The sequence below is a fragment of the Saccopteryx leptura genome, chromosome 2 (assembly GCF_036850995.1).
Source record: "Saccopteryx leptura isolate mSacLep1 chromosome 2, mSacLep1_pri_phased_curated, whole genome shotgun sequence".
In the NCBI taxonomy this organism is placed as follows: domain Eukaryota; kingdom Metazoa; phylum Chordata; class Mammalia; order Chiroptera; family Emballonuridae; genus Saccopteryx; species Saccopteryx leptura.
In genome coordinates this window covers 373,242,572-373,265,692 of record NC_089504.1, presented here as the reverse complement: position 1 = coordinate 373,265,692, position 23,121 = coordinate 373,242,572, and the positions used below count along the sequence as shown (strand labels likewise).

The 23,121-nt window shown below is 47.6% G+C and overlaps 1 protein-coding gene across 1 annotated transcript in view; it reads right to left on the bottom strand.

Annotated features, from left to right (window-relative positions):
• ST14 (ST14 transmembrane serine protease matriptase) overlaps nt 1-23,121 on the bottom strand; it is a 44,861-nt gene that overhangs the window by 14,738 nt on the left and 7,002 nt on the right. Inside the window, exons 2-7 of the mRNA XM_066365242.1 lie at nt 2,989-3,148; nt 2,434-2,561; nt 2,219-2,289; nt 1,696-1,853; nt 1,486-1,521; nt 999-1,239 (exon numbers count right to left, since the gene is read on the bottom strand). Coding sequence (XP_066221339.1) covers nt 999-1,239; nt 1,486-1,521; nt 1,696-1,853; nt 2,219-2,289; nt 2,434-2,561; nt 2,989-3,148 — 794 coding nt within the window. The remainder of the gene's footprint in view (nt 1-998; nt 1,240-1,485; nt 1,522-1,695; nt 1,854-2,218; nt 2,290-2,433; nt 2,562-2,988; nt 3,149-23,121) is intronic.

Genomic DNA, 23,121 nt, shown 5'->3' with positions numbered 1-23,121 from the left:
AGAAAGGGAAAGAAACCCTGCACAAAGAAGGTGGTTGGGCGGACGTCCTGATAGCTAAACTGTGGCAGCAGATGGTTCTCTCTTGGTTTGGGCTTGAATTTTAGCCCACTGTCTATCAGTCATGGACCACCTGCCCAGTTCACTGCCACAGACAGCAGCAGAAGGCTGCAGCACAGTGAGTCAGGCAGTCCGCCTGCTGCCGCAGTGCCTCTGAAGGCAGCGCCATCCCCAACCTGTGGCTGGCTAGCTGGCATCACCTCCACACCCAGCCTCCTGGGCAGGTCCACGATGCCTTTTGATTTCCTGTAATCCTGGTGCTTTCACATCTGGGGCCTTGCTGACTGTGGAGAAACTGCCCTCCCAGGGTTAGATAATCCCTAGAGATACTACAGACTCACCCAAAACCAAGCCTTTCACATGCAAATTAAGTAATCCAGAGTGCCAAGCACCTCCTCCCTGGAACTCTTACACTGCAGGCCACCTTCCACCTGCCCTAATTACCCCGCCAGCAGGCACCAGCGCCACAACTCACTGGGATTATTCAATCTGCACACCCGGCCTTCCTTGACTTTCCTGCAGAAACCACAACAAAACAGCTTTGCCCGTGCTTTCTGCCAGTGTCCTCTGCCTCCTGAGGACCCTGGTGCTTCCCCTTGTGGCCCATGCAGCCCCTCCTCTTGGGAACTGCAAGTAACAAACTGTTTTCAATGGCAGCCTCCTCCTGACCTGTGGGCCTCCGCACAGCTGCGTTCCAGCAGCAGGCGCACCTCTGCTCCACGGGTAAAGGCCGAGCACCCTGCTCACGGGTGTCTAGGGACCCAGGAGCCCTCCTGGCCTTTGCCAACGTAGAGCAATGCCCTCCAAGCACCACCCCTGTTCTCTGTTGCCCGCAGGTTTCAGCGCCTGTGGCCCCGAGTCACACTCGCCCCAGAGGCCCGGCCCACCAGCGGCAGCCGCCCAGAGCCCTCAGCCCACCTCGTCTCCCCAGGGACACTCACTGCACCAGAGTCCGGGGCTTCACGGGGCTCAGGGTGTCATACACCACGACCAGGTCATTGCCCCCCTCGTCACAGGCCGCCACATCAAAGCTTCGGAAGGTGAGGCTCAGCACAGAGCTGGCATCCCCCCGCAGGGTCCACTGGCAGCGGGCGAAGGCCGGGTAGGGGCTGTCAGGGAAGCCAGGTGTGGTGAAGCGCGTCAGCTCCCCCCCTCGGGCGTGCAGGGCGAATCTGCATCTGTCTGTGTAGGACACAAGAGGAGGTGGGGCAGAGCAGACAGCGCCCGCAGGGTGAGCAGCCCAGAGCCCTACAGGGGTGCCCCCGGGGCAGGCCTCTCCAAGGAGCCTCAGGTCCTCAGGACTCAGGGGGCTTCTCAGGCCCTGGATGGGGCTGGCTGTCACCGTTGTGTGACTTTGGGGGACCCCTCCATTGAAGGGGCATCTGGCCACATCCCAGTCATCCTCCAGGAGGAGGGCAGGATACTCACTGTCCTGGGCGGTCTGTACTGTTCTGGGGTCAGTGGCTAAAAAACAAGAAGAAGGAAGTATTTACTGATCTGGTCTTTTTCCTCATTCCTGCTTCCTTATTCCTCTAGGGAGGTGCCGGCCAGCACACTTGCCCTCCAGCAGCACAGGAACAGTATTCCCCCGGCAGTGGTCCCCTGCTCCACCCCGCCCCCCGCGGGCCCCACACTCACGGAAGCCCACCACGGAGGTCAGCGTGAAGGAGAGCAGGGAGCGCGTGCGCGGCGGCAGCTTGATGGCGTGCTCCTGGGCCATGGCGCGCTCCGCCTCCTCCACCAGGTGGTTGGGGATGCTGAACTCCGACCAGTAGTAGGCGATGACGCTGCCCTCGCTGAGGAGAGAGGGCCAAGTCTCAGCAGCGGGCAGGCTCTGGGCGCCCGCTTGTCCCCAGCTGAGGTGCCGGTGCAGACCCAAACCCAAATTTGTAACAATAACAAAGAAGAAGCACGGCCATTCCCGAGTGGCCAGCGTGGCAAGCACAGTGCCGATCACGCCACCTGCCTCGGGGCCCTTCATCAGAGCAGCGCTGCCCAGACAGAAGAGCCAAGTATGCCAAATCACAGGCATGAAGGACAGAACGGGGCCGGGACCTCACAGCTTCATCACCCTGCAGGCCACAAGGCACTTCTCCCACACACAACACCATACCGATCCCATTCCCTGCACCCCCCACCCAGCCTTCTCCCCAGCACCCACCTGAAGGCAGTCACTGCTGACTCCTTGTGGTAGGGACCCAAAACTGGGATCTCACTGTACAACTGCTTCAGCTGAGGAAAGGATAGGAGGCTCAGGACAGGCCAGGAAGCAGCGCTGGTCCCCTCCCCCAGCCTATGCCGCCCCCTCCCTCTGGGGCCTGGGACCCTTCCCATGGCCCAGCAGACAACAGGGACAGGCCCTGGAGTTGGACTCACCGCCTCCTTCACTTTGTTGGCCAGCTCTGCAAACTCAGTGGAGTTTGGGTTCTCATAGGCATCCAGAAAGTTCTCGTTTGTGACCCTCAGGTAGCCATTAAATACCTTCTGGACCCGTACGTTCCGGTCTGTGCAAGACCAGGGAAAGAGAATAGTCAGAGGAGGTGGCATCGCCCCTGTCCTGTCCCTCAATGTCCACTCTCTGCCCTCAATAGGCTGGGTGGTCATCATGATGAAGGGTGTGGAGGCGGTGGGGGAGGCCTCTGCTGGAGTCCACACCCAAGCTCAGACCAACAGCATGGAACCCAAGGAAAGTGACAAACAGGGATATATGAGCCTTATGGGCCAGCTCTGACCAATTCCTTATCACCCCCTTATCACTCAAAAGAGCCAAGAGAGACAGAGCCCTAGCCTCCTCCTCACCCACCCCCACTGCACCCTCCACTCTGTCCCTCGGTCCATAAGAGGAGGGCCCTGGCTCTGTCCCTTGAGGGAGGACGTAGGCCACACCACATCGCCCTCCCCAGATCCACCCCCCTTCCCAGTTGTACTCACACTGGAAGTGCCACACCAGTAAACCGACCGTGAGAGAGACCAAGAAGATGCAGAGAAGCACGACCACCAGCACCACCCAGGTCTTAGGGCCTCGCTTCTCAACCTTCTTGGTGTTGTTGACCGGCAAGAACTCCAGCCCTTCCTCAAAGCCATTCATGCTCTGAACAGAGAAAGGCACTGCAGCTCAGAAACTCTCTCTCAGCTCATCAGCCCATCCAAACCCACTCATGGAAGCCCTCCACTTAAATGAATCATCTGCGACACAGATAGAGGTTCAGGTGTGGGGGAGGTGGGCTCAGCCCAGGGACATGACTGGCCACTGGGAGCCTCGGCGCAGCCCCTTCTGCAGCCACCACCGCCCCAGGCCCCACCGATCCCTGCACCAGAAGCCTGTGGACAGTGTGTCAACTGTACACCCTCCCCAGCGGCCTTGCTTCACCAATGTTTAACCAGTCAGAAGCAAAAAGGCAGGAAAGCTGGGCAGCTCTGCGTGCCACTGGGGAACAAGCCGCCCTGCTTTTAGCCTTCATGCCCAAGAACAAGATTTCAAGGTGAGGTGAAAAGGTCATGTCTCTACTGGAATTCACACCCTTGCTCAGACCCAAGAGCATGAAAAGCAAGAAAACTTCTCACCAACAGGATGGCAGCTTCTCCAGTTCCTTCCTGTCAGGGGGCATCGGGGTGGGGGTGGGTGGCCATGAATGTGGATGGGGCATGCTATGTCAGCATGCTATGACAGACAAGCTTTTCTAACATTCTGTCTGCCTGTCTTCAATCCGGGAGAGGGGCTATGCGTCATGAAGTTTGAAGGTTTATAAGCTTAACTACCTCATATCCACTGCAAAAGGATTTGTAATAAAAGCAAGAGCCCACACGCCAAATTCTACAGATGTGGCCATTTTTAAGTTTCCAGATGTGGTTCTTCTGGTGTTAACCTAATAACTCTAAATAATATGCTTGAACTAATATTTCTTGGTTTGTTATATGTAAACATTACCTATGAAAGAGTCTTCCCACGCCTGCCACATTCCAATACTTTTTATTTCTTTTCTTTTTTTTTATAAGTGAGAGGAAGGGAGGTAGTGAGACAGACTCCCGCATGTGCCCCAAGAGAAACTCATCTGGCAATCACCGTCTTGAGCCAATGCTCAAATCAACCAAGCTATTTTTAGCACCTGAGGCTACTGCTCGAACCAACCTGCTATCCTCAGCACCCAGAGCTGATGCTCCAACCAACTGAGCCACTGGCTGTGGGAGGGAAAGAGGGAGTGAAGGGAAGAGGGAGGGGGAAAGAAGCAGATGGTTGTGTGCCCTGACCAGGAATCAAGCCTGACACCCATATCCGGGCTGATGCTCTATCCACTGAACCAACTGGCCAGGGCCTTGAATACTTTTATCTCTAAGTTTTTAGTTTCCTAATTGGTTGTATTTGTGACTTTATCTAATATCTCACACAGAAACATACTCCATAGCTAACATTGCCATGGTAATCATATTACAATATAAAAATGTGTCAAATAAACAGGCTGTATACTTTAAACTTGCACAATAGTATATGTCAATTATATCTCATTAAAAATAGATTTTAGAAAAGAAAAGAAACACACCCCAGAGGCAACTACTTATAATGCTTTCAAACTGCTTGTTCTGGAATTTGTCTCCATATTTCTAAATAATATGCTAATACCACTATCTCTTGATTCATCTATTTTAAATATAACCAACTGACTTTCTATTATAATAATGTGGGGTGTTTTTTTTTATAGGGACAGAGAGAGTCAGAGAGAAGGACAGATAGGGACGGAGAAAGATGAGAAGTATCAATCATCAGTTTTTCATTGCAACACTTTAGTTGTTCATTGATTGCTCTCCCATATGTGCCCTGTCCGCAGGCCTTCAGCAGACCGAGTAACCCCTTGCTCGAGCCAGTAATCTTGGGTCCAAGCTGGTGAACTTTTTTTTTTGCTCAAGCCAGATGAGCCCGCACTTAAGCCAGCAACCTCGGGGTCTCGAACCTGGGTCCTCTGCATCCCAATCCGACGCTCTATCCACTGCGCCACTGCCTGGTCAGGCAGTACTGTGGATTTTAATGTCCTTATTCCTTTGCTATCTCTTACCCAACCTCCCAATAGTGATTGGGCAAAAGTTTTTAAATTTTTATCCATACTATGTTTTCATTATTAGTCTTTGAAAATATTGTTTGCTATTGTTTTCTTCCCAGTACAACTATTCTTTGTTTTTAGAGAAAGAGAGAGAAAAACATCAATTTGTTATTCCACTTATTTATGCATTCATTAGTTGAGTCCTGTCTGTGCCCTGACTGGGATCAAATCTACCACCTTGGTGTACTGGGATGATACTAGTGAACTGAGCTACCCTGTCAAGGCCAATCTTCTCATCTTTGTATTTCTACTGTCCCTTTTTCTCTGTTTTTATTTTCTCTTTCACATTGAAAGCTTTCCTCAAATGCCTTGAGATGCTTGTTGTTCATCTGTATTTAGGAACAAGGTCTGAAAGCTTGTTTGAAAGTTCTCTGTGAATGGCCTGGCACAAGTGGCTTTACTATAGGCCAAAATAAAGTGAGCTCTTTTACTGGGCACTCCTAACAGTTAAGCTATGTAGATCTTTTCTATGGGGTGCTCCAGAGAATCGTTTTTTAATCTCTTGGATGGAGCAATTTGAACCCAGCCATTGACATTCTAGAACATGTGAGGGAATAGACTTTACCTCTTTTTGCCCCTCACTACAGCCTTCCTCTGTACCTGGTGTCCTTAGGTCTGCAGAAATCAATTTCCTACCCTTTATGGGGCACTAGTTGGGTGTGAGTATTTTTGTTTGGGACAGAGGTGGGAATTTGAAAACTTCTAACAATGCCCTTCCCTTACCTCTGTCTTCTATGACACCAGAGCCCAATTCCAGAACCTGGCTGAAGACATTATCATAGAAACATTGGGAGAATATTTCCAAGAGCTAAAGAGAAGCATATCTCTTTAATTCTAAGGGTTCAATGAATGGTGAAAAAGAAATAAAAATTCAAACATAACTAAATACATCATGATGAAACTTTAAAACACCAAGACTAAAGCCTGACCAGGCAGTGGCGCGGTGGATAGAGCACTGGACTGGGATGCAGAGGACCCAGGTTCGAGACCCCAAGGTCACCAGATTGAGCTCAGGCTCATCTGGTTTGAGCAAAAAGCCCACCAGCTTGAACCCAAGGTTGCTGGCTCCAGCAAGGGGTTACTCGGTCTGCTGAAGGCCCACGGTCAAGGCACATATGAGAAAGCAATCAATGAACAACTAAGGTGTTGCAATGTGCAATGAAAAATTAATGATTGATGTTTCTCATCTCTCTCCGTTTCTGTCTGTCTGACCCTGTCTATCTCTCTCTCTCTCTGAAAAAACAAAAAAAAACATCAAGAATAAAGAGTAGTTCTCTAGCCCTCCAGCTGCCTTTTCCTCCATTCTCATATTTTACATTTCTTTGTCATCTGGAATTCTGGGTTTCTTCAGCATTCTGTGGTTTTTTAACTTACTCTTGTAAACCTTCTATAGAATTTAAAGAATAGCTTCACTGAGGTATAAATGACAAAATACACTGTACATTGTATTTTGGCATATATATACACCCACAAAACCAGCACCACAATCAGTATAATAAACAAAAGTCCATCACTTTGAAAAGTTTCCTCCTGGGCTCTCCCTCCCAATCCTTCCCAATTCCTTTTTCTGTCCCCAAGTAACCACTTATCTGCTTCCTATCAGCAAAGACTAGTTTGCTTTTTCTAGTGCTTTATATAAATGGAATATAAAACATGCACTCTTTATTGTCTGGCTTCTTTTGCTTAACACAATATTTTGAGGTTCATTCATGTTACTATATTTATTATGTCAATAGTACATTCTTTCTATTGTTAAGTAGTGTCCCACTGTATGAGTATATAGCAATTTGTTTACTATTCACCTATTGATGGATATTTGGGTTGTTTCCAGTTTGGGACTGTCACAAACAAAGCTGCTATAAACATTCCTGTACAAGTGTTAAGTGTTGTATTGGCATATGCTTTCATTTCTCTGGGGTAAATACCTAGAAGTAGAAAAGCAAGTTTGAATGATAGGTGCATTGTTTTAATAAACTGTAAAACAGCTTGACCAGGCGGTGGTGCAGTGGATAGAGCATCGAACTGGGATGCAGAAGACCCAGGTTCGAGACCCCGAGGTCGCCAGCTTGAGCGCGGGCTCATCTGGTTTGAGCAAAAGCTCACCAGCTTGGACCCAGGATCACTGGCTCGAGCAAGGGGTTACTTGGTCTGCTGAAGGCCCGCGGTTAAGGCACATATGAGAAAGCAATCAATGAACAACTTAGGTGTGCAATGCGCAACGAAAACTAATGATTGATGCTTCTCTTCTCTCTGTTCCTGTCTGTCTGTCCCTGTCTATCCCTCTCTCTGACTCTCTCTCTGTCTCTGTAAAATAAATAAATAAATAAACTGTCAAACAGTATTCCAAAGTGACTAAACTATTTTACATTCTCATCAGCAGTATACAAGGATTCCAGTCATCCACATCCTGTCCAACATGTGCTATATAGTCAATCTTTTTAAATTTAGCCATTCTAATAGATGTATAGTGATATCTCACTATGGTTTTAAGATTCTTTTCCCTAATGACTAACGATGTTGTGTATCTTTTTGTATACTTAATTGCCATCTGTTTATCTTCTTTGGTTAAGTATCTTTTCAAGGTATATCTTAGTTTTTTTAATTGGTTTATTTTTCTCAATGAGTTTTGAGTTTTTTATATATCGATTTTGGATATAGTCTTTTGCCAAAAATCTGTTGCCCATTGCCCTGGCTGTGTAGCTCAGTTGGGTAGAGCGTCATCCTGATACACCCAAGTTGCAAGCACATACAAAAACCAACCAAAGAATGCTTAAATAGTGAAACAGCAAATCGATGTTTTTTTCTCTCCCTTCCTCTCTCTCTAAAATCAATAAATACAAATTTTTAAAAATCCAGTTGCCCATATATTTATGGGTCTCTCTGATCTCTGTCTTTACTCTAAAAACAGACTGTCTTCATGACTGTGGCTTTCTAAGTCAAAACAAGCTACTGAAATAAGGAGTTTAGCAAGGTTGCAGGATACAAGATCAATATACAAAAATCAATTGTATTTTATATGTTAATGACAACAAATTGGAAATTAAAGCTAAAAAAACATTGTTTACAATAGCATCAACATTACAAAATACTTGGGAAAAATCTGACAAAAAAAAATGTCCAATACAAAGCACTGCCGAGAAAAATTTTAAAAGATCTGAATAAATCAAGCAATTATCTCATGTTCATGGATTGGAAGACTCAATATAGTTAAAGATGTCTACTCTCAAATTTGTCTAGAAATTTAATACAGATATTGATCGACTTACGACCTATGCAGCTTATGACCATTCGACTTTACGACCACAATCGCTAGCCACAAATGCTCCGTGTCTGGCAGCGCAAGCGTTGCCCAGCTGGGTGTACGACAGTGAGGACCAGCTTCCGGCAGCACTACCATCTCCACGTGCACCATTTCAACTGTTATCCCAGACTCGCTACAGCAATTTGTGTTTTTTGTCTTGGATATTTTTCATCAAACCCCTCCCAAGATGTCTACCAAGAGGAAATTATCTTTGTCTACGCCTCAGCCTGCCAAGAAGGAAAGAAAGGCCATCGATCTCCACACGAAAATGAGCGCGGGCTCATCCGACTTGAGCATGGGTTCACCAGCTTGAGTGCAGGGGCACTGGCTTGAGCATAGGATCATAGACATGACCCCATGGTCGCTGGTTTGAGCCCAAGGTCACTGGCTTGAGTAAGGGGCCATTTGCTCTGTTGTAACCCCCTAGTCAAGGCACATATGAGAAAGCAATCAATGAACAAGTACGAAGGAGGAAAGAAAGTGAATGTGATTGCACATGTTTATGAAAAACCAACTCCAGTAACCTCAACTGCTGCCTCAGATGACAATATCAATGAACCGCAGCCAAGCACCAGTGGACAATAAAATGTTTTGTACATGTTTATATATTTTGATATGTTTTTCAATTGGGAAAATGTTTCCTATGGTATTTTTTACACCTGTATTTTGTATTTTTGTATGCACCTGTATTTTGTAATTTTGTATGTTTTGCAAATATTAAATCAGCTGTACTGGTAATGCAGTGTTTTACTTAAACCTGATGAATGTAAAAATAAGAAACAAAATGGTGTAGAGATGATACAAATGGCATAAAGTGAACAAAGAAAATTATGATATATAACAATAATGAAAGAAAATTATGATAAAATATGACTTAAAGATTTTTATAACATCATTTCACAGTACTGTACATATAGCCTACTCAACTTACGACCAAATCGTGTTACGACCAGTCTGTCTGAACCCATCGTGGTCGTAAGTCGAGCACTAGCTATACCATCTTGATCAAAATTTCAGCAGGCTTTTTGTAGAAACTGATGAGCTGCTGTGAAATTTGTATGGAATTGCAACAGGCTTCAGGTCAACATGGCAATGTAGGTAAACAGGGTTCTCGAATCCTCCCACAACCACATCCAAATTACAACTAAACTACAGAACTACCACCATTCAGAACTGCCTGAAATCCAGCTGCATGGAAGTCTTACAACTAAGGATGTAAAGAAGAAGCCACATCCAGGCTGGCAGAAGGAGCAGAGATGCCAAACCAGCTGGTCCCATCCCATAGATGGCAGTTTAAAATCGGGAGGAAAATCTCTGTTGGAGAGGTTCCCCCTGAGGAACGAGGGGTCTCAACCCCACACCAAGCCTTCTAATCCAGGGCTCCCATAACTCTGGCTGTAAAAACCAGCAGGGGTTGTGGCTGAGGGAGGCAGAGAGCTCCGGGCGTCCCAGGCGGGTCCTCTGAAAGGGCTCGTGCACAGATTTGCCGGGATTCTCTCCCTCTGAGCTCCAGTGCTGGGGCAGCAATTTGAAAAGAACCAGGGACATACGGGGAGAAACTGGGTTGTCTGTAATCAGGGCAAGAGCTGGGGGGGGGGGGGCAGCATTCTGTCATACAAAAGTGCCAGTAGAGGCCATTGTTCCTTTTCTGAACACTCCCCTTTCTCCACAGAGCTGTCAGGCAGGTGCCATATCTGTTTCCATCAACGTGGTTCACAGTGTTTGCCTGGCCTGGGTGATTCCCTGAGACCCTGCCCCACCCAACTTGCAGGCCTACTCAAGCCATTTCCAGTGGCTTTTCCATACTAATAGCTTCTCTTGCCTTTGGACTTTCCTAAAGTCTCTCACACAAGCAGCACCTAGCCTCTGTATACCCTGTACCTCTTGCTAAGTGGCCCCAGGCCAGGCATTAGCGGCAGCAGGCCTTGGTTCACAGATCGGCCTCTCCTGGACTCCTCCAAGCCCGGCACAAGTAGCAGCCATCTTCACATCGCTCGGTAGTTCTTGCTGAGTGGCCCCAGGCTGGGCCAGGTGGTGGCTGACCTTGAACCTCCTAGGAGGCCGCAGAGCCAGTGCACCTGGTAGAGAGCTTCAGACCACGCCAGATTGCAAACCCACCACCTCCAAGAACGACACACTCAAGGGACAGACTTGGTGGGCACCAAAGCCCCACTGAGGTAAGTCCTGCTCTGTAGGGTCAACCCCTACACAGCAGCTCCTCCATTGCAATCCTAGCCAGTCCTCCCCTACGATCAGGTTGGGGGTCAATGCCTACCAGTGAAGCCAACAGCAATCAAAGCTCAACTACAACAGGACAGTGCACACAGCCCACACAGAAAGGCACCTGGAGCGCCCAGCTTGGGTGACTGGGGAGGCAGTGCCACTGGATCCTACAGGACACCCACTACACAAGGCTACTCTACCAAATCTGGGAGATATAACAGCTCTACCTAATACATAGAAACTAATGCAGGAAAGTAGCCAAAGTGTGGAGATAAAGAAATATGTTCTAAATGAAAGAATAGGAGAAATCTCCAGAAAAAGAACTAAGCAAAATGGAGGCAAGCAAACTACCTAACACAGAGTTCAAAACAATGGTTATGATGATGCTCAAGGAACTTAATGAGAACTTCAGTAGCGTGAGAAAAGACATAGCAACCATAAAAAAGAACCAATCAGAAATGAAGGATACACTAACTAAAATGAAGAAAGTTTACAGGGAATCAACAGTGCAGTAGATGAGGCCAAGACTCAAATCATCAATTTGGAATATAAGGAAGGAAAAAACACCCAATTAGAACAGCAATAAAAGGCCTGACCTGTGGTGGCACAGTGGATAAAGCGTCGACCTGGAACGCTGAGGATGCCGGTTTGAAACCCTGGGCTTGCCCAGTCAAGGCACATATGAGAGTTGATGCTTTCTTCTTCCCCCTTCTTTCTCTCTCTCTCTCTCTCTCTCCTCTCTAAACCAATAAATAAAATCTTTAAAAATTTTTTAAAATAAGAAGAACAAACGCAAAAAGAAAGCAATCCAAAAACTAAAGATAGTGTAAGGAGCCTCTGGGACAACTTAAACCATTACAACATTCACATCATGGGGGTGCCGGAAGGAGAAGAAAGACAGCAAGAAACTGAGAACCTATTTGAAAAAATGACAGAAAACTTCTCTAACCTGGTGAAGGAAATAGACATAGAAGTTCCAGAAGCACACTGAACCCCAAACTCAGAGGACCTATACCAGGATACATCCTAATTAAAATGCTAAAGGTTAAAAACAAAAATTTTAAAAGCAGTTAGCTCTACAAAGATGCTCCCATAACACTGTCAGTTGATTTCTCAACAGAAATTTTTCAGGCCAGAAGGGGGTGGCAAGAAATATTCATAGTGATGAAAAGCAAAAACCTACAACCAAGATTACTCTACCCAGCAAGGCTATCATTTAGAATCAAAGGCCATACAAAGAGCTTCCCAGAGAAGAAAAAGCTAAAGGAGTTCATCACCATCAAACCAGTTTTACATGAAATATTAAAGGGTCTCCTTTAAGAAGAAGAAGAAGAAAAATAAATAAATAAAAAATGTTAACAATAAAAAAAGAAAAAAACCTGCCTGACTGGTGGTGGTGCAGTGGATAGAGCATCGACCTGGGACACTGAAGTGCCAGGTTCAAAACCTGAGGTCACCAGCCTGGGTGCAAGATTGTCAATATGATCCCATGGTTGCTGGCTTGAACCCAAAGGTCATTGGCTTGAAGCCCAAGATCACTGGTTTGAGACCAAGGTCGATGGCTTGAGCAAGGTCACTGGCTCAGCTGGAGCCTCCCCAGTCAAGCCCATATGAAAAAGCAATCAATGAACAACTGAAGTGACAAAACTATGAGTTGATGCTTCTCATCTCTCTCCCTTCCTCTCTCTTTACCTCTCTCTCTCTCAAAACAAACAAACAAAAAAACCACCTTATGGACATGGGCAGCAGTGCAGTGATTGCCAGGATGGGGGCAGATGGAGGAGGGTGTGGGGGCCTAAATGGAGACGGACGAAGACTTGACTTGGGCAGTGAACAGTGTGGTGCAGAGATGTGTTGTGGAGTTAGTAACCTGAAACCTGCATGATTATGTTATCCTAATAAATACGATTTAAATATATATTTATAAATAATAAAATGTCAATAAATACATATCTATCAACAATTGAATCTAAAAAACAAAACAAACAAACCAACAGAATAGAAACATGCTCATAAATACAGAGAACATTTTGACTGTTGCCAGAAGGGAGGGGGGATTGGAAGGTGGGTGAAAAGGTGAAGGGATTAAGAAGCACAAATTGGTTGTTACAGAATAGTCACAGGGATGTAAAGTACAGCATGGGGAATAGAGTCAGTAATATTCTAACAACTGTGTATGGGACCAAATGGGTAGGAGACTTATCAGGATGATCACTTAATAAGTTATAAAATGTCTAATCACTGGGTTGTACACCTGAGACTAATACAATATTGTATGTCAGTTGTAATGGAAAATTTTTAAAATTATTTAAAATAAAAAGAAATGCAGCCTGACCAGGCAGTGGCGCAGTGGATAGAGCATCAACCTAGGATGCTAGAGACTCAGGTTCGAAACCCCCGAGATCACCAGCTTGATCAAACGCAGGGTCACTGGCTTGAGTGCATGATCATAGACATGATCCCATGGTCACTGTCTTGAGCCCAAAAGTGACTTGTTTGAAGCGCAAGGTCACTGGCTTAAGCAAGGGGGGTCACTTGCTCTGCTGGAGCCCCTGGTCAAGGGACATATGAGAAAGCAATCAATGAATAACTAAAGTGCTACAACTATGAGTTGATGCCTCTCATCTCGCTCCCTTCCTGCCTGTCTGTCCTTCTCTCTCTCTCTAAAAAAAAAAGAAAAAAGAAATGCAACAGACCATGTAAAGAACAAAACCAGAGGACCAAAATCACCTGATCTCAAGATTTATATGAAGGCAATAAAAGTTTTTCTTTGAATTTCAAAAATCACATATTTCATTTCCAAGAGTGGTATTTTATTCTTTAATGCAGGGGTCCCCAAACTACGGCCCGCGGGTCACATGCGGCCCCCTGAGGCCATTTATTCGGCCCCCGCCACACTTCCGGAAGGAGCACCTCTTTTATTGGTGGTCAGTGAGAGGAGCATAGTTCCCATTGAAATACTGGTCAGTTTGTTGATTTAAATTTACTTGTTCTTTATTTTAAATATTGTATTTGTTCCCGTTTTGTTTTTTTACTTTAAAATAAGATATGTGCAGTGTGCATAGGGATTTGTTCATAGTTTTTTTATAGTCCGGCCCTCCAACGGTCTGAGGGACAGTGAACTGGCCCCCTGTGTAAAAAGTTTGGGGACCCCTGCTTTAATGGTTACTTTATTGGGTAGTCTTTTCTTATTTTATGAACGTACTACCTTCTGGCTCTTTCTTAGTTTACCAAGTAGATATTTTTAAAATTATCCTCAGAACTTTGTCTCTGTCCTTCTCTTTCAGGCTATAGGTTTTCATTAAATGGCCAATGGTCCTTGGTTGTCTAACCATATTTAAAAATAGAAAAATAGTAAAGCTTTAGAGCTAGACTTTCTAAACAGGCTCTATGTCTATGTATATGTTTGAAGAAAATGTAAGAAAATAATTGTTTGTTATGTTTATTTTTAATTCACAGAGTCATTTCACAACTATTTCCTTATTGGAATCTCACAACAGTTTGGAATCATCCAGGACTGCTCCGTCAGCCCAGTGCTACAGATAAGGTAGGGAGGGAAGGAGGTGATTTTGCAAGATCATGCAGCCAGTCCGGGTTTCGTCCTGGGCTCTACCTCCCACACGGGTCAGTTTCCAGAACCCAAGAAGTATTCAGGGACACAGGAAAGCAAGTTCCTTGAGAAGGGGGAGGTAGGTGGCTGATAGCATGCAGAGTATATCCCAGAGGCCACCCTGGCTTGGCCTTGGAGTAAGCCACCAGCAGTGGGACAAGCTGGATGGCAGGGTCTTGATCACCCTACAGCGTGGATGCTGGGCTTCACTCAGCCCAGAAATGCTGTTTAATCAGTAACTAGACTGCTTCCTTTTACAACCCTACTCTCGACTCCACTTCAGGCATACTAGAGATCATCTGGCCTAACCCAGTCACTTTACTGATAAGGAAACTGAGACTGAGAGGGAGTGACCTGTACAAAGTCACAAAGGTAGTGAAGTCAGAAAAGCAGCAAAGCTAGGATGAGAGCCACACCCTCCCACTCTAGACGTGTTTTGGGTGTGTTTACGGTGGTGGGGGGGGGGGGGGGACAGAGAGCTCACCCATTTGGCTTAACTGCATACAGAACCATCTCTCTACTCAGAACCATCAGAACCATCAGAACCATCTCCCCACAGGGCCTCAGAGTCCACGGAAGAGAAGGTAGCCGGCGCCGGCTCTTGCCCCTCCTTACTCCCTTGCGTAAAAGTAAACACATCTGCGGGTGTACGTGCCTGTTGACTCCGTACAGACAGAGGCCACATAACTCTCATTGCCAGTTCCCACCGGCCAGCCAGAGTCCTCAGAAATGCAGCATGGCTCAAAGCCAGCTCAGACAAGAGAGCAAGAAACGACTTCCTGATGGGAAGCACAGATGGGCGGGCAGGGCTCGGGGTACCCAGAGTGAGGAACCCGGAGGGATGAGGGGGAGAACCGGGGGCAGGCTGCAGGGACAGGATCAGAGGATCACCTTTGCCATCCAGCTTACAGGAGCAATAGAGGGGCACGGTCCAGAGACCAGGAGGATGTAGGAAACTGGAGAAGGTCCTATTTTCTGTTGTTTTAAGCACACTAGTCCAAGTGACACATACCCCCCTTAAGGCCAGTGTTTATCGAAAGAAACTGATTAACAAACCATTTAATGATATAAGAAAGACCCTTGCAGTCACCTGACTCTTGTTAAGAAAGAAACTCAGGCCTGATCTGTGGTGACAGTGGATAAGGTGGCGACCTGGAAGGCTGAAGTCGCCATTGGAAACCCCAGGCTTGCCCGGTCAAGGCATATGCGAGACGCAGCTATGAGTCAATGCTTCCTGCTCCTCCCCCACACCATTCTCTCTCTCTCTCTCTCTCTCTCCCCTCTCTCTAAAATCAATACATAAAATCTAAGAAAGAAAGAAAGAAAGAAAGAGAGAGAGAGAGAAAGAGAAAGAAGGAAAAGAGGGAGGGAGGGAGGGAAGAAGGAAGGGAGGGAGGGAGGGAGGGAGGGAGGGAGGGAGGGAGGGAGGGAGGGAGGGAGGGAGGGAGGGAGGGAGGAAGGAAGGAAGGAAGGAAGGAAGGAAGGAAGGAAGGAAGGAAGGAAGGAAGGAAGGAAGGAAGGAAGGAAGGAAGGAAAACTCACCAGGGCTGAAAGGTAAATACTGAGCAAACAAAACTCTGTCCAAGTGAACCAAAGAATCTCCCATTTGGGAGGAACCTTCTCCAGACTCCCAAACACACACTAACAGGCCTGTCACGGGCTCCACACTCTCCAGGGTCTCCTCTCCCACTAGCTCTGGGGACCAGCAAATCCAAAGTTAGACTTGCTACCAGCAGTTCAGAGTGTGGTCCTCACCACAGAAAAGCAACATTTATAAATGGCAAAAATAACACTAACTACCCAAAATTCCACGCAAGATTTCAACCAGAGTGAATGAGGAAAAAATAAATCTTCATGCCAGACTGTTTTTTTAAGACTGTTGCCCATTTGGCTCAGGTTGGGAGAGACCTGCGGGGCGGGGGCATGCACCTGAAAACAGAAGAGGTCGCTCGGAGTCTGGGAGAGGCCATCCCATGGCAACTGGTCACCTGCTTTGCTGCTGAAGAACAAGGTCAAGGGGCAGGGGTGATGTCACTGGCTGGAGACAAAGGTGTGTCGCTCAGACCTGAGACTAGAACAGGGTGGCTGGTTTTGTGCGCCCCGGCCGATTCTGCCATTGATTTGTGGCAGCTACTGTTCACTTACTTAGGTTCAGTGACTCACTGTACCCACCACCAGACAGGATGGATTTCAATTCCATGATATCATCACTGTCACTATGGTCATTAGAACCATAAAATATCCCTGAGATTGTTCAAGGAAGAAAGGACAATTTCAGCACCTGCCATGGTTTCCAAGAGGGGAAGGTATTCCGTGGCACTCATAGATGCACGCTTTTACAAGCAGAAAGCTAGCATAACTTTCATGGCCGCTCCCTGGTGCCAGTTCGTGTTAGATCCTGGCCAGAGGCCCCAGAAACACGGCATGGGTCAAGGCCACCTAAGACCACAGTGCAAGAAATGAATTCCAGCCTGACCAGGCGATGGCACAGTGGATAGAGCCTCAGACTGGGATGCGGAGGACACTGGTTCGAGACCCCGAGGTCACCAACTTGAGCGCAGGCTCATCTGGTTTGAGCAAAGCTCACCAGCTTGGACCCAAGGTCACTAGCTTGAGCAAGGGGTCATTTGGTCTGCTGTAGTCCCACGGTCAAGGCACATATGAGAAAGCAATTAATGAAAAACTAAGGTGTTGCAACGAAAAACTGATGATTGATGCTTCTCATCTCTCTCCATTCCTGTCTGTCTGTCCCTATCTATCCCTCTCTCTGACTCTCTGTCTCTGTAAAAAAAAAAGAAAGAAATGAATGAATGAATTCCAAAAACTAATGCTACATGTCTCTCCAGGTGATGCTGAGTGCAGAAGTGCCCAGCACTGAGATAGCAGAGGTAAACTGGAGAAAGGCCCCCTTTGTGAGTGGCTGATTATGAAGGGGCCCTGTCTGCAGGCAGAAGGGGCCCTACTTGGGATGAGCTCTCTACATAACTCACCACTCACACACGGGGAAACTCAGTCAGCTGTGGACGGAGCAGCCAGCCCACACGCAGGCTCCCGAGAGCGAAACTTTACCTGTCCTGCGGCCACTGCGGCCCCACCCAGCAGTGACCAGCAGAGAGGACACTGGGCTTGCTCATCACAAGATGACCAAAGGGATAAATGAGAAGTTAAAACAAAGCCCACATCAGAACCCTTCACCCACTCACCAACCCCAACGACTGATCTTACAAGAAGCCAAAGTCTCAGAAACAGAGGCTGTGGTTCCCATTGCTCGCATCACCCCAGCACTCCCCAGACCTGTCTGGGCATGAAAAATAGCAATAAAAAGTAAAATAAAACAAGCACGGTGCTTGCCCAGCATCCAGATTCCCAAGTCCTTCTCCAGGGAGATGCGAACACAGTGGTCAGGACCCAGTGGTCAGGGCCAGGGCCCAAGTGACTCGTGGGGACTTTAGGGGCTGCAAGCCTGCTCACCCACTCCCACCACAGAGAGAGGCACCAGGCAGCAGGTCAGGTGACAGCCTCAGGGCGCCTGCTCTAAGCAACCACTCAGGTGCGGCACACCTGCTGTGTGGGGCGGGACTCTGCTTCCACTCTTGGGCCCTCCCACAACCTCCGATAGCATCACCGAGAGTCTCCTAGGCTGCCGCGAGTTCCTCAGAGACGCACACACCCAGCCGAGGTCCGGCGAGCTCGTGGTGGGCCTCTGCCTCTTGTCGCCCAACCCTCTCACTCTCGCCCAGAGCCGTCACTGTCCTCCCAGCAGAAGGAGCCCAGAATTACCTGAGGTCTGTGGCCCAGAGCCATGTCGGGGAACAGGAAGCTGACCCACAGCTAACAGTTCCCAGTGAAGGAAATAAAATAAACCCTGCACACCTGGTCCAAGCAGGAAGAAAAGTCCCCCGGGGCTGACTCAGCCACCGCGGGCACTGTCAGCACAGACACCCAGGGCTGGTCCTCTGCCAACCAGCATCTGGCTCCTGTGGGTTTCAGGCTGGTTCCCCTCCCCCACTCCCTGCACCTCCCAGGGCCCTGCCCACACAGCCATGATCCTGGGACCACACACATCTGTCACAAGACCCACAAAGGGGATAAACAATAGACTAGGGGAGGACCCCTGGATACAAGTCTCTTTTTTCTCTTTGAAGGGATTGGAGTATTGGAGTAGGTGTGGCCTACATGAGGTGTCAGGCTGGGAACTCGGAGCCATTGGGGCGAATATTCCTCACTGTGCCTCAGTTCTCCCCTCTAAAAAGTGGGTTAATAACCCCTTGGAGCCCTCTAAGTAGAGGTGTTGTAAAACAAATTAGCTGATTCATGCTAATGACAGGCCTACCAAGATCTCCCTTCAATTATGATTTTTCCACCCACTGTCCGTCCATCTGCCCAAAACCAGGCAAGGCCCATTCCCCCTCTGGTATGGTGGGGCAACTGGAGATCAAGCTAAAACATTAAAACAAAACAAAAAAACCCTTAATAACACAAGTCTACCTGATGGCCTCAAACAGCCAGGCACGAGCAGACCGGGCAGGTCTTCCAGGAGGCCCCAGGGAGAGACCAGCCAAGGCCAGGCCAGCCAGCAGCCACTATGCAGGAGGACCCCCTGCTCCCCTGTCCTGCCCTCCCCTAACCGGAGGAGGCAAGGATGGGCTGGGGGAGAGAAGAAAGCCCTCCCGGGGTCTTTCCACTCACTGGCAACCCAGAGGCGATTTACCCAGCACATCAAGTTCCAGTTGTTCCAAAACATGTTTTAAAACATTAAAATCAACCTGAATTGTGGTGGCACAGTGGATAAAGCATCGACCTGGCACGCTGAGGTCGCTGGTTCAAGACCCTGGGCTTGCCTGGTCAAGGCACATACAGGAGTAGATGCTTCCTGCTCCTCCCCTTTCTCTCTCTCTCTCTCTCTCTCTCTCGCTTGCCCTCTCTCTCTCTCATTTCTCTCTAAAAATGAATAAATAAAATCTAAAAAACAAACAAACAAAAAAAAACATTAAAATCTTATTTCAAATGCAGGGGTTTTTTTTGCAGCACCTCAAAATAAAATAAACAGACTGGTTGACATAACAGCAGGACTCAGACCTTGAAACATTGTCCCAGAAGCACGACAGGTTTCAAAACCACTGAGTGAGACATCGACCTTGGTTAGGAACCTCAGGGCAGCGTCAGGGGGGGTCTGCATGTGGACGGAGTCCACAGGAGGACCCCAACTGTCACCAAGGGCCTCCCGCACCACCACCTCAGGCGGAGGCCACAACAAACATATTTTTGTGCATCTTGGGGCCATGTTAAGTGTTTTTAATATATATTATCTTACAACTAGGTTACATTTTCAGATGAGAAAATGGTTTAAAAGAGGGTAACTTATCAAAAACCCAGACAGGAAGTGGCAGGGCTGAGTTCCAGGCCCAGTTGGTGTGACCGAAAGCCAGTGTTCTCAAGACACTCTGCTGCTTCTCAGGGGACAGCTACTGCCCCTCCTGCCCCGGCAAATACACCGAGACTCAGAGGTTACCTGCATCAAAGAGCCGCTACAAAACTCTACTTCCTACAAAGCCCACGCTGTGGGCCCTCTTAGAGCATGCTGTGCCCAGTGCTGTATACAATTTCCACCCCTTCAGCTCTGATCTAGGGCTGCTGACTGCCCCCACCTCTCACCCTGCCCTCAGCCAGGAGGCTGCCAACCTTGTATGAAACCATACAGGAGGCTGGTCCCATCCCATCAAAACGGCTCAAACCCCCTCACCACCTACCAAACCCGGAGGACACAGCCCAAGGCCACGCCCTTCTGCTGACCACCTCAATCCACGATACTATCTATCTCCCTAGGACCTGCACCACCCACTTGGCATCCATGATATCTCACTGCCATGATGAGCAGACCAGGCAGTCCCAGGAGGTCAGGGGGCCCCAGTTCTTATTTGTTCTGCTACCCTCCCCACCACCTCTACCCTTGACCTTGCCAGGGTTAGCGACTGGTTGACTGATTGATTGATTGACTGACTGACTAAAGGATTTACTGTCTGTCTCTACTGCCAGACTCTTAGTGTTCCCAGAGCAAACCGGGATAGTCTCCAAGGTGCCAGGGCCCAGGGAACTTTCCAAACTGTGTCCGGAGGGGGAGAGAACGACCCCTCCCTCCAGGGTTCTGCTTACAGCACCCTCTGCCCTGCTGGGAGCCCTGGCCCTCAGTCCCATCTAGATTGAACTCTCCCGGTCTTCAGTTAAAAGCTACCCCCAAGACACATCCTCTTTTGTAATTCCAACCAGAGAATTCCATCTGGGCTCCAAGTTCACCTGCTTCCTCCCCCAGCCCTGCCCCTTCCCCAAGCTCTCTGATACCACTAACCTGCACCAGTCCCCCGGCACCAGCCTGTGGGCACCAGCCCGTCCTTCTTGGCCAGTGGTCCTCCCCCTGGCCCCAGACCTTCCCTCCTTCCTCCCGTGCGTGCGTCAGGCACAACCACACACAACCACAACCAGGCAGACTCCCTCAGAAACGAAGCAAGAGAAACAAGAAGTGAAGGCAGCACCGTGGAACTTCTTTCATTCTTTCTGAGCCCACATTTTGATTTCACAGGCTGGTGCCTTTTTAATTACTGAAATTTTTGTCGGGGTCATTACGGAATCACGTGCAGTTATAAGAAATAACACCGAAAGGCCCCTTGTGTACTGTGTCCAGTGTCCCCCAGTGCTAACTAACATCCTGTAAAACTATATTACATCACTACAGCGTTAATATAACCCACCGATCTTATTCTCATCTCCTGTTTTGCTTGTACTTGTTGTGTGTTCCATACACTTCCTTCACTGATGTAGTTTTCCTGTATCCACCCTCACGGTCAAGATTCTAGTCCAGATTCTGATCCTTCTTGAGGTCTGGGCGTTACCGGGCCTACCTCCCTCCTGGTTCCCTCCCCTCTAACCTATCCTCCAGTTTTAAAGTTGTCATTTCAGATGCTATAGAAATGGGTTATCCAGTATATAAACTTTAAAGGTTGCTGGCTTTTTTTCACTCAACAACATTCCCTGGAGAAGGATTCAAGTTATTGCATGCATCGGTAGCTTGTTCCTTTTTATTGCTGAGTAATAGTCCATAAAACCATTTTTAATAGCTGTCTCGGTGAAGCCAACCAAGGCTCTGTAGAAGTTAGGCATAAAGCCCCGAACCTGCTTGCCTCCTGGAATTGACTGCGTTCAGAAACATCTCTTCCACCTTTTGAGTAGCTCCCGGGCATGTTGGAGCTACAAATCTAAGCTGCTCTTTGGGTGAAAGGACTATATACGCAAACGAGAAAGTACCACCACCAAGGGAGGATATCTGGGGACCCAAGTCCAAGGTTACAACTGAGAATCCCCACAGGATAAGAGTCAGGAGAGAATGGCATCACTGCATCCTTGGAATTGGGTTCCTAGAGCTGCGGCAGTGTTTAGACATCATCCCTTCTCCCTTCCTTTCTGGGGGAAACAGTATTTTCATTTAGTGCCAACATTACAAATCCTTCTTTGCCACAAGTGTGATCAGCATTACAATGACCCCTGTGCATGAGCACTGCAGTGGGACCAGCCTAACTTCTGCAGCTCAGCTCGGGGCAGCTCCTGAAGTAGTTCCAAGAGGACACGTATGCTCTGACTCTGCTTCTTCTCTGGCTAAACACGCTCAGCTCAATCATTTAGAAATTAAAGTGTTTTTCTAAGCCTCTGGCGGCCATCTGGTTCAACCTCACAATGTTATTAGTTAGCCATATTCCCATTAAGATATGGAACCCAGAACTCAACAGCATAATCCAAATGAGGCTTGACCAGCGTGGTCTCCAGGGGAGCGGTTCATCAATTACCTTCCTGATTCCAATCGCGCTATTTCCGTTAGTATATTCAATCAGTACACACAAGTAATAAAAAGAATAAAAAAACAAATAAAAACGATATATCCACTAGATAAAAGCTTATGCAGCATCAAAAGTGGTTTTTAAAAGATTTAATATGGAAAAACTATCTGAGATACAAGGTTAAGTGAAAACAAAGTCAGAAAGTACATAGGCCTTTTCTATCCTTCCAAACACCTCAGGAGTCTCCTTTGAGAAGCTCCCAAGCAGGACCCCTCCCCCGCCATTTTAGCGAGGTGACTTCCTCCTGCCTCCTACTCTTGGTCTCAGGGTAAACCATTTGCTCTGTAAGAATGGGGGTGGGGATGGAGGGAAGGGGCTGGAGGCTGTATCTTTGCTCCACAATCTTATCATGGGTTAAGATAGTTTTAAAATGTGATGGTGGCGCAGTGGATAGAGCGTCGGACTGGGATGCGGAAGACCCAGGTTCGAGACCCCGAGGTCACCAGCTTGAGCGTGGGCTCATCTGGTTTGAGCAAAAATTTACCAGCTTGGACCCAAGGTCGCTGGCTTAAGCAAGGGGTTACTCGGTCTGCTGAAGGCCCACGGTCAAGGCACATATGAGAGGGCAATCAGTGAACAACTAAGGTGTCGCAATGCGCAACGAAAAACTTATGATTGATGCTTCTCATCTCTCCATCCCTGTCTATCCCTCACTCTGACTCTCTGTCTCTGTAAAAAAATAAAAAAATTAAAAAAAAATGTGATGATAGAAAATGATTTGACTTTGAGTGATGGGCACATGATGCAATCAGCAGTTCAAATGGTATAGAGATCTCCACCTGCAACCTATGTAACATTTTATCAATGTCACCCATTAAATTTAATTTCAAAATAAAAAATTAAAATTAGGAAAATAGTTTAAAAATGTATGATGAATTAATTAATTAAAACCACGCTTTTATTTGAAGAAAATGAATGACATAGCCCTGGCCGGTTGGCTCAGCGGTAGAG